Raw genomic sequence first — 13,679 nt, forward strand, 5'->3', positions numbered from 1 at the left:
AGGGACTCCCGGCTAAGTGCCGCTGCTCCTCCACCCCGTGTTTCACCGGAGAGGAAACTGAGGCACAGGGAAGTGACTTGCCTTGAGGCATGTGGTTAGTGGCAAAGCCAGGGTAGGGTTTATGAGAGAGAACGCCGGATTTGGAATCCCTGGGGCGAACCCCAGCTCCAATTTGCTTGCGGTGGGGGATCAAGTATGGAGAGCTGGGGAGACCCGCAAATAGGGAGACCCCTTCCTGAGGATGAAACTGTGACCCAGGGAGGACGAGTGACTTGTCCAGAGTCACACAGCTAGTCAGTGTCTGAGGCAGTTCTCCCGAGGCTTCTCCTCCCTGTTCACCCCAAGTTTCCAGTCTATCCTCAGAGCTTGTCGTTTCTACCTTCTCTCCCTCCAGCCAGAGCGGTGGTCTGAGCTGGACCCTCAGCCCCTTACCTAGGCCCCTGCAAGACGGTCCCAATTGTTCTTTCCTCCCCAGCCCATGTTCTGCTCAGGTGCTCGTGTGATTTCCCCAAAGCCCAGCCTGCCCAGCAGCAACAGACTGCCACGGCTTCCTGTGGCTTCTGGGATCCAACACAAACCTTTCTAGCTGGTCTTTAAAGCCCCCCTTCTCTGTTCTGCTCATCTGCCACCTCCCGGCCCTCCTGGATGCAGGTATCCTGCTGTGTCTGCTGCTTTGCCCCAGGACACGCCACCTTCCATCTCAGGGATTCCTAACATGAGCTTCCTCCTCCTCGAGGCCAGTTTTCCTGTCTTCTCCCTCGTCTGCTCCAGCTCCAGCTGGGCTATAGAGATCATGTATGTGCATTCCATGTCTCTACCCCAATCCCTGTGGGGACTCCTGGAGAGCAGGCACCATCTTTTGACTTTCTTTGCACTCTCAGTATTTTCAGCCACAGGTGGCCACATTGTACACCGACCCCCATAAAGTGACGCCATTATGGTTGTCTGAGTACAAAGGACAGCACCCAACCAGCCAGCATCTAGCACAGTGCCAGGCACATTGTAAGCACCTAATAAATGCTCGTCTGTTAGGAAGGTCAGCCAATGGGTGCTTGCTTTTTTTCCAAAGCAGTGGCCCCCCGCTCTTGAATGAATCCAGGCAGTCATCACCCAAGAGGAAAGTGTAATGAATTTCTGGGACAAGATGGACCCCCTTTGAGTGACAAGTCTGGCAGTTGAAGACTGCAGAATGTACCCAGGTGCCGTGAGCCAGGGCAAAAGTCAGTTGGAGCCAACCCTATAAATACCCACCAGGCACGGCACAAGTGGGCTCAGTCTGGGCCAGAACTTGGGAGGTGGGAGGTGGAGAGGGAGAGTAGGCCTGTATCTGCTACCCAACTTGCCTTTCCGAGAGAGCTAGAGAGCAATCACCATCATCAATAGAGCTGAGAGAGAGCAGGGACACTGTCATCGAAGATCATCAATAGCCTTCCCTATTCTTTGGCTTGGCTCTGGCCAAGTCAGGCCAGAGTTAGTGAGAGGGTGAAGAACCTCCAGTCTCTACCTGATCTAGCAATCTCCACAGCTTGATCATTAACTTAGACTATTAGCGATACAGTTCCCAAATCCTCCATTCTTGCCCTTGTTCCTAACCCCATTAACTAGAATTAAATATAGCAGTTTGTTATATGTACCTTTCCTGAGTGGTGAATAGATCCATAGCCCTTGGGAAGGGGAGTCAATCACGCAGTCAGATCCAACAGCATTATCGATCAGTGCACCAATAGCCCTTATCAATAATCATTCCAACCCCAGGTTGAGGAACCAGAGGAGTTAACTACATATACTACATCTCAGTGGTTCCCTGCCTGGGCCTCTGTTAAAGGGGGACAGCTGACAGGCTTAGTCCAGCAGAGCCTGTTGGACGGGGAGAGGCACAGCCTTCCTGCCAGCAGCACCTGCACAGAGGCCTGTGGGCGAGAGTGTGCTCGTGCTCTTTCTCTTTCTCTTTCTCTCTCTCTCTCTCTCTCTCACTCTCTCTCTCTCTCTCTCTCTCTTCCACTAAACCATTCCATACCTTTCAAGCCTCATATGATTATCCCTCTTATAACAAAAGCAGATAGAACCCGAGTACTCCAGTTCAAAACCAGGTTAGCACCAACAAAAACTGAGTACGAAGCTTCCTTAAACCTTCTGGTGCTGAGCACATAGTAGGTGCTTAATAACTGTTTAGTGAATGAATACATGAATGGTAAGTGCATGAAAAAGGAGAAAGGAATGGGTCATTGGCCATAAATTGGAAGAGGGGTCAAGCTGGAGAATCTCGAACTTGGCTTCCTGTTCATCGAATCCCCGAGAGCACTGGGTCCCCAGAGATTCTTACCACTACAGTTTACCTGGCATTGTTCCCTTGCTTATTTTGAGGGCACTGCAGGGCTTCTCCAAAGATGGTATTGGTTGTCAAGCCAGCTGGCATTTTCCCCGTGCCCAGTGGCTGGTATTCTGTCAGCTCACCAGGCCCCCTGGCTTCCTCATGCCCGTTTCTTTCCTTTAGTTAAAAAAAGGTGAGATGCTCCGACGATGGTCCGAGGTCTCACTTTCTAGGGCTGGGAAACAGCGCATTGGTTCTCTCTGGGAAAGAGGACATTCTTTTCCTCACTGGATTGTTCTGGGAGCCCTGAGCTCCTCTGTGGTAGCTAGGAAGTGGTGGTCTGTCTTTATCTGGCATGGAACATCGTGTAGAAGGCCTCCATCACTGTCTGTCTCCAGCCCCAACTGGCCTAATGGCCCTGGGCAGGTCAGTCACTGCCCCTGGCAACTCTCTTCATGGACGTTGGAGAGCATCCCAATAGGCCATGCCTCCCAGTGACGAAGTTAGGAATCCAGACCCAGAGGAATGTTCAGAGGAAGAGCAGGATTCCCTTCATCCATGCCCTTCTCCATCGGCTAGGCTCCTGGGAAGTCCCAAGCTTCCTCCATGCCATGGACATGACTGCCCCCTGGGGTTCTCAAAGAGTAACAGTGTCAAGGGACACTACGGATCGTCTGCCGTGAGCCACTCACAGACCTTCAGGAAGGAAGACTGGTGTGCTCCATGTTAAGGGAGATTTGGTGCCCGCTGGGGGGGGGGACTTTAAATGTCACGCCCCCTCGCCCCTTAATGACTTTTTTTTTTAACCCTTGTACTTCGGTGTATTGTCTCATAGGTGGAAGATTAGTAAGGGTGGGCCATGGGGGTCAAGTGACCTGCCCAGGGTCACACAGCTGGGAAGTGTCTGAGGCCAGATTTGAACCTAGGACCTCCCATCTCTAGGCCTGACTCTCACTCCACTGAGCTACCCAGCTGCCCCCCCCTTAATGACTTTTAAGAAACCCTTACCTGCTGCCAGCATTGGTTCTAAAACAGAAGAGCAGCAAGGGCTGGCCAACAGGGGTTGAGTGATTTGCCCAAGTCACACATGGCTGGGGCCACAATTGAACCCAGGTCCTCTGGCCTCTCCCCCGTGTGCTCCTGCCCCGTAGTGATTTCTCCTTTCTCAGGCCTGGACTTGTGATTATACTGGCCCAGGGGACTCTCAGGGAGGACATTTCTGGCTCTCAGGGCACCGGAGCTCCTGTTCTACAACTTACAGTCTAAGAGTTTCTTGGGTTATATTGAATCTCTGGGAGCTTGAAGTTCACCTTTGATTGACAAATAAGTCAATTGGATGGAATGTTCCCAGGGAAGTCATGCGAAAGGCAGGAGGAGGGGCAGTTGAGAACCCTGAGCAAAAGTTCTGGGTCTTGGACCTATGCTGAGGCTGGAGATGGGTGGATCCTGGTCTTGGAGTGAGAGGGTGCCAACAGCTCTCTGCAAACTCTTCCTGTACTTGAGATACCAGCTTGTACCTGACCACCACCTTGGTGTCTACTGCCTCTAGATATTAGGAGTTCCATCATCTCGATATCTAGGTTTCCCAGGGCCCGGGAGGGATCTGGGAAGTGGGCAGGAGACGAAGAAGAGGGTGGAAAAGGGTGGACATAACTCAAGTGTAAGGCTGAAGATCTATTGAAGAAGTCAAAGCTATCCCAACAGTTTACCTACTCGGGTTTAGTCCTGGCCAGGCTGAACCAGAGGGAAGCTACATTGATTCTTCATCTGCCAGCAGTTGAGATTTCATTAGCAACCAGTAGAGTAGGGTCTCCTGTACCTCAGTCCTTTACCCCTATCCTTCTGGTTAATATAAAGTTTAAAGTACTTTCCTAAAGCAGTGTCAAAGCTTGTTTTGGGAAGGGAGAAATCGCAGTCAGAATACAAGGCGTTATCCTAGCTAAAGAGCTCAAATCAACATCAGGTGGGTCCTGAAGGGATAAACCTCTTAGACCTGAAGGATCCTGCCTGGGCAACTGTTACAGGGAGAGAAGGGTCAGCTTATTCTCTCTGGACATCAATTTACCATCTCAAATAGATCAAGAGACCTCCCATAATTATAACACTTGGGAATATGCAGAGTTAAGTGGCTTGGCCAGGGTCACTCAGCCTGCACCAGTCAGAGACAAGCCTTGAACTCGTGTCTTTCTTTCATTCTCCCTCCCCCTTCTTCCCTCTCCCTCTTCCCAACCCCTTTCTTTCTTTCTCCTTACCTTCTCTGTTAGAATCAATACTAAGTATGAGTTCCAAGGCAGAAGAGCAGTAAAGGCTAGGCAATGGGGATTGAATGACTTGCCCAGGGTCAGCCATCTGGTAAGTGTCTAAGGCTAAATCTGAACTCAGGACCTGCTGTCTCTCATGTCTTTCTGACTCCAAAGTCAGTTCTCTGGATTCCATTCTCCTGCCTCACATTTACATGTCACTGTAAAGTTGTGGCCCCTCCTGGCATACATAATATTTCCAGTTTGTAAAGCACTTTTCATGAAAAATCCTACAAGAAGCATTGTTAGCCCCATTTTACAGATGAGGAAACAGAGGCTTAGTATTGGAGTTGATTGGATGAGAGGAAAACTCCAGCAGCCTGGTAAACACCCCAGGGTACATCCTGTTGGGAAACTGCCTTCCCCAAACACAGTCACCTCCGGAGCTCAGCGAAGGCCAATTCGCCAGGCAATCCAGGGAAATGGATTAAAGCCTCTTATTCTGTCTGTTCCCGGCCTGGCCAGGAGGGAGAAATGAAACAGTGTCTGCTCTGAAGGTCACATTTAACAGAGACGGCAAGATACAGGAGTGTCAAGAAAACAAGCTGTCAAATCCGGCCTCAGATATTTCCCAGCTGTGTGACCCTGGACAAGTCACTTGACCCCCATTGCCCACCCTGACCACTCTTCCACCAAGGAGCCAATGCACAGAAGTTAAGGGTTAAAAAAAAAAAAAAAGAATACAAGCTGTCACTTGAATTCAGGGCTGCTCAGGCAAGGACAAGAGCCTTCCAGCCTAGGCTGCTTGCAAGGAAGGGCAATGACAGTTCCACGGGGAAATAGAAGCCGATGGAAATGATCTCATGGTAAAGCAAGACCCGGGACTAATTCAGGGGGGGCAGGAAAGGGGTGACAGCGTACAGCTGGCCCGATCAGGACCCCTCCGGTCCTAGCCATCTCTCTCCCGGGGGCCCTAAGCTGTCCCGCTGGCGCAGAAGATGGAAGGCTAGGAGAGGGCCTCGAGTCCAGCTTCCGTTCACAGGTCACAAGATCTCAGGAACTGGGCAAGAAGAAACCTTAGACTAAGTAGAGTTCCCATTGAAATGGGGTTTTAGCTTCTCGGACCGTCACACCCAGCTTGGGGAGATGGTGCTATTATTAGTCCCATTTTACAGCTCTGAAAGCTGGGGGCTGGCCGAGGCTGGCTTCCTGACTACAAGGCCAGCGGTGTAAACCCAGCGGCTTTTCGGAGATCTCCCAGGCTCCACTCCGGCCCCGCGGAGCAGCCTGAAGCCAAAATGTGCGGAAGGACACGGTTCCTTCTGGCTATTTGGTTCTCTCTCTCCCCTCCTGACACACAGTGTGCCCTTAAACGCATGCTAACTGCTTGCTGGCTGGCTGGCTGAGAGCGCCAGGGAAAGCAGAAGGAGAACGCTAAGCCTCCCTTAGGAAAGGGCCGGCCCTTTCCTCCCCCGCTTCCTTTTCTGCTCACTCCGTCTCTCAGACTACCTGTGGCCGCCTTTGAAAGCTCGAGAGCGTCTAGGGGGTCTGCTTGCCCTCCAGGCGCCGAGGCCAAGCACCCGGGCTCCCGGACCCCGAGTTTTACGAGAGCGCCCGCCCACCGCGGGGTTTGGACTCGAGATTAAGAGCGCACGAGAACCCGAAACGGGCATCTTTTAGAACGCGGTAACCGCGAGCTCTGAACGTTGGGCGAGAGACGAACTTTCGAATGCTGAGACAGTTAATTAGGCTCCTGCTAGAGGAGTTTTAGGACGCTGAGACGTAGAACGTTGGGACAGCTACTAACGCTCTGAGGAGGGGTAGAACGTGGACACGGGACTTCCCGGCGAGGTTCAGACGTAGCGGCTCTAGGGCTCTAGGCGGGGGGCTGCGGGACGATAAGGATGTTGGACGGGGACTTTGGGGAGAACCAGCCAGTCGGTCCCAGGGAGGCCCGGGGCCTTGAGGCAGGGGACCTTCGGGTTATAAAGGGGTTTTCGAGTGCTGAGATGGCGGCTGGGGACCCCGAGGCAGGAGCCTTTAGGGTCGGAAGGGAGTTTAGGACGTTGGGTCCGGACACACCACTGTCGGGTTTGCCCCACGGGGGTTGGGTCGGTTTCTGAAACAAGGGTTAGAATGTAGAGCCAGGGGACTTTCGGGTAACCAGGGGGGTGGGGCCATCTGTGGGCCAGGTGGCTGCGGGCCCAGGACACACGGAGGTTGGGGCCCCGAGACTCCTTCGGGGTGTGAGGGAGTTGGGGACCGCCGTTGGGGTTGAGAGGCAGAACCATGCTTGGCGGGCGGCCCCAGGAAGCTTAAAGCCGATCCCGCGGGTCCCGACGGGCGCTGTGAGGGAGGCTGGGGCCGAACCGGGGATCGCCCTCCCTCCCGCACTCACCCAGGCGGAGGCACGGTTCACTTGTTGGAGGACCTGGAGGGTGCTGGGCGAGGCTGCGCGGTAGTTGAAGTAGTGCAGCGCCGCGCGGGCGGCCTGCTGGACCCCGGGGCTGGAGGGCGCCGCGTCCAGGAGCCGCCACGAGCTCGCGAAGGCCTGCGCTACTACGGGCAACAGAGCCACGAGCAGCACGGCCGTCGGGCCGGCCCAGCCGGGTAGCCACTGAGAGCGGCCGAGCATGACAGCGGGTGGAGCGGCCAGAAGCTGGGAGCCGCGGCTCTGAGCGGGCGCCGACAGGCGGCTGCACTAATAGGGGCCCGCGGCCCCTCCCCTCAGCCGCCCCTGGGGCCGGCCGGTCGGGCTGGGACGGCCCCCAGCCCCCGCCCGAAGGCCCCGGACTCCCTTTCAAGCCAATCCCTGGCCTTTGCCCCAGTTCTGGGCGCGCCGCCTCGCGGCCGCCTTCTTTTTTTCCTTAGTCCTCTTGGCCCTCCCGCGGCCGGCTCGCCCGCTTCCCTCCAGTCCCCGCCTCGCCTAGCCTTTGGCCCCGGCCTCCTGGGTTTAGCTCCGGACCGGGAAGGGACAGCGCCTCCCGGGCGCCACCTCCGGGAAGCGCTCTTCCTCCAACCCCCCACCCCCGATCTTCCCGCCCTCGCCTCCCCTTTCCCCATTGCGCCCCGAGCCCCCTCTTAGTCCCGTCTCACTCTGCCCTCCCTTCCAAGTCCAAACCACTAGCCCCAGTCGGGGAAAGGCCGGGAAAAGGCTCAAGACTCCGAGTATCTTCCAGCCCAAGGGACAATCGAGGCAATCCTACGGGACTCATGGGGCACATCGGGAAAGCCCGAGGCCCAGAAAGAAAAGGACTTGGAGGGTGGAGGAGCCCAGAAGAAGACCACGGGGAGCAGGGAGGTTTTCCAGGAGTCGGGCCTAAGGCGGCATTCCTGTGACTCGGGGCATTGTGGGGCTGGTTGGTTTTCTTCCTTCTGGCCCCATCGCTCCGTGGGAACCTCAGGACCACCGGGCACCCTTTCCCTCTAAGTCTCCCGGGCTTTTCTGCTTGTTCAGCTTTCTTGATCTTCCAGCACCTTTGAAAGCGTGACTGTTCTCTGCTCCCTGGGGGGAGCTAAGATGCTCGGATTCTCTCGACCTCAGAAAGGGAGACAGGCCCGGAAGCCTGGCTGAATCTCCAGGACTCGTCTCTCTCGGACTATTCGGCCGTCGCCCGCCACCAGGCAGATGAGCCCTTACCTCTGTCTAGGATATCACCACCGCCCAGTCATCCAGGCCACAGCCTTGGGGTTATCCGAGTGGCTGGCTTGCTAGAGAAGTCTACTCTTGTCCATTAGAATACTTGGCTTTAACTTCAAGACTGCATATACGGTAGATAAGAAAGGCAGACGAGCCCCACAGCAATTTTGACGTCAGGCACAATCGGCAGAGACGCTTTCAAATAAACTTATAAAAACAACCTTGTCTTCTGCTTTAATAGCAACTCTAAGACAGAAGTGTGGCAAAGGCTGGGAAAGTATCCTATGTCGGACTTGAACCCAGGTCCTTCCTTCTCCCAGCCTGCCGTTCTATCCCCGGTGATACCTCGCTGCCCTCAAATCAAGTTTAAAAAAAAAAATTCAGTTGGGAGGGGCACAGAAGCTCCCGGAATGCTGCTCTCTATGGAGCTGAGATAGAGATCTGAGAGACGATAGTGATCTCAGAACACTGAAAGGAGATAGAGACCGAGGCAGGGTTTTAGTTAATTATTCTGGCTAACTCTTCGGGTTAACTCGGATGCTAAACACAATTGTTTGCATGCCGCTAAGGAAACGCAAGTGTTCTCGGCTCTCTTCTCTAAGCTGTAGTCGCTGGGGGCAAAGCCCTGATTGTCTAGACCTGGTAAAAACTCCCTAACGCAGATTAGGCCCGGGATGGCCAAATACTTGGGGGAAATCGGGGCGGAGCGCGGATGGAGAAAGGTAGCTGGATAGCAGACAGAGCAAGAGAAGAATTCAATCCCGAATAATTCAGAGGACCTATTTTGGGCTAGCTGATGGCTAGATAAAAATGAAATGGCCCAGCTGCAGCCCTCTTATCAATCTGACCTACAGTCATGAGAATAAAGGAGGGGAAGTGAAGATGGGCTGCTCTTGGAAAGTCTGAGGAGTTACACTCTTCCCCACCGGTAGCGGGAGCACAGAGTGCCTGAGATGGACCTTGCAGGTAGAGAAGGATGTAAGCAGAGATGAAGTGTCTTTCATCTATCAGGGACAGGATGTATGGCTGCTTGGAGGAGGCGGGAGCCTATAGGAAGACTGTGGAGGAGCAGACACTTGGAGAGGAGCTTGACTGAAAAACCCCATAGTATGCATGGAAGGATTGAGGGCAAAATATGACAGGAGGCATTTGCTGTGGAGGTCTGAAATGCCAAACCCAGTGTAGTTTTATGCTATAAGCAATAGGGAGCTACTGAAGTTTTCTGAGCAACATAAACAGAACTGTGCATCATGAAGATTTTAATTTATTTTTTTTTAATTTTTAAATTTTTAACAATTAAAAAATTTTTATTTTGAATATTTTCCCCTAGTTACATATTTCATGTTCTTTCCCTCTCCCCCAAACCCTCCCCAACACCCCTTAGCTGATGCACAATTCCACTGGGTTTTACATGTATCATTGATCAAGACCTAATTCCATATTATAGTTGGAGTGATTCCCAAACTTTTTTGGCCTACTACCCCCTTTCCAGAAAAATATTACTTAGCCCCCTGGAAATTATTTAAAAAAAATTTTAATAGCAATTAATAGGAAAGATAAATGCACCTGCGGCCATCACCGCCTCACCCTGGATTGCTGCAGCACCCACCAGGGGGCAGTTGCATCCACTTTGGGAATCACTGGACTAGAGTTATCATTTAGTGTCTACATCCCCAATAATACCCCAACAGCCCATGTGTTCAAGCAGTTTTTCTTCTGTGTTTCTCCTCCCACAGTTCTTCATGAAGATTTTTTTGTTGAAAGTATAAAGCCTAGTTATAGGGATGGATAGTTAAAACATTTGACAAGCATTTGCAATGTGCCTAACACTGTGCTGGGGCTATGCATACAAGTAAGCAAGACAGTCCTAACCCTCAAGGAGCTTGCATTCTACTGGGGGAAGAAAACCCAAAAAAAGAGATGAAAAGTCAGGGTAGACAAAGGGACACTGGACATAGGGAGACCATTCAAGAGGCTAATATGGTCTGAGTGGTGGATGGCAAGGGCGTCTATTAGTGTTCTTGGAAAGGAAAGAAGAGATGTTAAGAGAACTGATGAAGGCAGAAGTACAGGACTTGGCAATTGACTGGATATAGAGAGTGAGAGAAACAGAAGAATAGATAGTTATAGCATTGCCCATAGGGTGACTGGCAGGATGAGTGTCATGGACAAAAATAGGGAAGTCAGAGGGCAGGGAGAGAGAAAATGGTGAGTTCAGTTGGGGGGAGATGCTGAGTAACATACAGTTTGGTTCAGGAGAAAGAATACTGAATATGGAGTCAGAGGCCCCGAGTTCAGATCCTGACTCTTCCATTTATTAGCTTGATGACCTTGGGCAAGTCATTGTACCTGAACTCTAGGTCCCTGTTTCCCACTTGCAAAATGAGAGGATTGCACTAATTGACCACCTAACGTCCCCTGTGGCTCTGAAATCACAATCCCACGAGATATGTAGCTGAAACCCAAGAGAGAGACTGGAGCTAATGATAGAAATAAACTGATGATTGGTGTAATATGGGACTAAAAGCACTTAGGGACTAAGGCAGGAGGTAATAAGGGACTAAACCCCTAAGGTGATAAGGTAGTTGTAATAGGGGATAAGGCAAGTGGATGGGGTTTGTGAGTCCCTAAGTTAGTAGGTGGAAAGGAGGTATAAAGGAATGACTGAGTTTAGGGAAATGTAAATCACTGAAGTATAAAGAGTAGCAAAGGGAGAGGATGAGGTAATTGGACAGGCAGCTGCAGCAGGGAGACACAGACTGGGTACTCAGGTTTGAGACAGAGACACTGAAGGGAAGCAGACTGAGCCCTCCAGGCAGGAAGGGCACTTCTACAAAGGTTGGGACCAACCAGAAATGGCTGGAAACTGACTAGAGGGCTTTCTAGTCAGTTTCTCAGGTTCACAAAGGAAGAGTCCAGAGGAAGTACAGAGATCACCATTTCCTCCAAAATGGATGCCTCCAACTCCCTTGGGGACCCAGAGAGAAACTATTCCTTTCTCTCTCTTTATCCCTCTTTATCATTCAACCAATGATTTAGCCAAAGGTTTAATTAAATGACAAACAGGGTTTATTGAGTTTCAGGGTTGATTGTAAAGGACAGAAGGATACTAGGTATCTCTAACAACCGCCTAGGGAGAAGCTTCAGGTGGGGGAGGGACACAGGAATGTGAGACTGAGACTGGACCTGCCTCACTCAGACTCGGGAGGTTTTGTTGCCTTTAAGGTTAGGAAAGTTGCATACAATGATTCAGGAGATAAATTGTATCAAGGGTAAGCCCTACTGGACTATGGGGAAACTAAGTCTACAAAGTTTGAATGCCACTACCCAGATCCACCCTTCTTCCAAAACCCACAGGAAACTCAGGAAAGGAAATGATGATTGGGATAGGGAAGGTCAGGGAGATCCAGTGGAATTATCTAAGCTACAAATCTTAAGAGAAAAGCTGCAGAATCAAGGCCAGGGTTTCAGCCCAAAGACTGAGCTCAATTGACCCTGCTCAGACCGAGTCTCCAGGATCAACTGCCTCTAGTCAGGGTTCTAAACTCTTTTCAACTGTCAGAAATTCTGCAGTCAGGCTTTGCAGGGTTGATTTGCACTTTTTACACCACATTTGCTGCCATGTGAGTCGCTGAGAAGACCACAGGACAGAGTATAGAAAGAGAAGGGAAAAGAGTCAGAGACAAAGGCTTGGTGGATGCCCACATTTAGGGGACAACAGCAGCAGCAGCAGCAGCAGGAGGAGGAGGAGGAGGAGTATCAAATAGGAATGAAGGCCGAGGATGACTGGTCAGACCAGTAGAGTGGGTCATGCAAGCAAAGGGAGGAGAGAACATTTAAGAGAGGGGGTGGATAAACAGTGTCAAGTATTGGAGAAAGAGTAAGGAGAATGAGGACTGAGAAAAGACCATTCATTGGATTTGGCAGTGAAGACACATTGGCCATTGAGGGGCAATTTTAGTAGAGTGTGGTCTGAATAAAGGGGTTAAAGAGACAGGGTAGTGAGGAAGTGGAGGCAATACTCTTCCTAGGAGTTTAGTAAAGCATAGCTTGGATGAATATAGGTGAATCACCAGATTAAAAAAAATGTATATAGTGTCTATTCTATGATATATAGATATATGATCAGTATACCTATTATATATCTAATCTTTGATGATTTGGTGTTCTACAACAGCAGCAGAAAAAAATGACAAGTCAAAGCATTGAATTCCAGTCCTGCCTCTGACTACTGCTACCTATGGGATGTGAGATAAGTATCAAGTATTTTAATCAACCTGAGCCTCAGTTTCCTCTGGTATAAAATGAAGGGGTTGGACTAGATGAGTTCTGAGGTCTCTTCAAGGTCTATATTTATGATCCTAGTACTGCACTGGTGAACCTATGGCACTAATGCCAGAGGGGGCTGCTCCCTTCCTCCTTTCCACCCCTCTGCCCAGCAGTCCAATAAGAGTGCTTCTTCCCTCCTGTCTGAGGAGGCAGCTCACATGAGGTGTGAGGGTGCAGTTTGGGCACTCAGTCTCTAAAAGATTTGCCATCACTGTCCTAGGAGAACAATAGCAGCAGGAGCTTGGAGCATCACAGGTCTAGTGGACCAAGGATAGGTCTTGGAGTTAGGAAGATGTGGGTTGTAGTCTCACCTCTGACATTTCCTAGCTGTCTTACTATAAAGCAAGGATCTTCTGGCACTTTGTCAAGGCTCTAAACTAGATGATTTGCAATCTGCATGGTGGAGGAAATTCCTACCTGAGGAAATCACACTGAGCACTTTCAGGTTGAGAAAGTACATTCCTCCCAACAACCAGGTCAGGCTAGGTAGTGCAAGTATTTTTATCCCAGTATTTTAGATGAGGAAACAGACACAGAAGGAAGGGACACTGGGGAAACTTTATGTAATGTGTCATTCTTTAAGGGGGAAAAAAAGTATCTATTCCTGTCCTTGAGGGTGCATGACATAATAGAAAGCTGAATTTAAAGCCTGAGAACCTGGTTCAAGTCTTGCCTCTGATTCCTACTGCCTGGGTGATCCTGGCAAGTCATATAAAATCTCAGTCCTCCAAGTGATTCTCTAAGATTTTACGTTGGAAGAGTTTTGGTATTATTTGAGTATTTCCTTATGGCAGTGACCAATATGGAAATATGTTTTGCATGATAATACATATATAACCCAGATCAAATTGCTTACCATCTTGGGGAGTGGGAGGAAGGGAGGGAGACAATTTGGATCTTATAATTTTGGAAAATGTACATTGAAAATCATTATTACATGTAATTTGGAAAAATAAATTAAAAAAAGAATATAATATTCACATCAAAAAAGATTATACTTTGGAGAGAAGATATTCATGTTCATCAGGAATTTCCTCAATTAGAAGTTCGTTCATTTCTTTTTTCTCTTTCTCTTTCTTTTTTCTTAATTCCTTCTTTTCTTCCTTCCTTCTTTCTCTTTCTTCCTTCCTTCCTTCCTTCCTTTCTTTCTTTCTTTCTT

At 50.4% G+C, this 13,679-nt stretch overlaps 1 protein-coding gene across 1 annotated transcript in view; it reads right to left on the reverse strand.

The window, feature by feature from the left end:
• The window catches only part of RARRES1 (retinoic acid receptor responder 1), a 35,242-nt gene extending 28,033 nt beyond the window's left edge, over positions 1–7,209 (reverse strand). Inside the window, exon 1 of the mRNA XM_044667700.1 lies at positions 6,950–7,209. Within this exon, the coding sequence (XP_044523635.1) occupies positions 6,950–7,186 (237 nt within the window). The 5' untranslated portion in view covers positions 7,187–7,209. The remainder of the gene's footprint in view (positions 1–6,949) is intronic.
• Positions 7,210–13,679: the final 6,470 nt, after the last annotated feature.

Source organism: Gracilinanus agilis, chromosome 3, assembly GCF_016433145.1.
Source record: "Gracilinanus agilis isolate LMUSP501 chromosome 3, AgileGrace, whole genome shotgun sequence".
NCBI classification, from domain to species: domain Eukaryota; kingdom Metazoa; phylum Chordata; class Mammalia; order Didelphimorphia; family Didelphidae; genus Gracilinanus; species Gracilinanus agilis.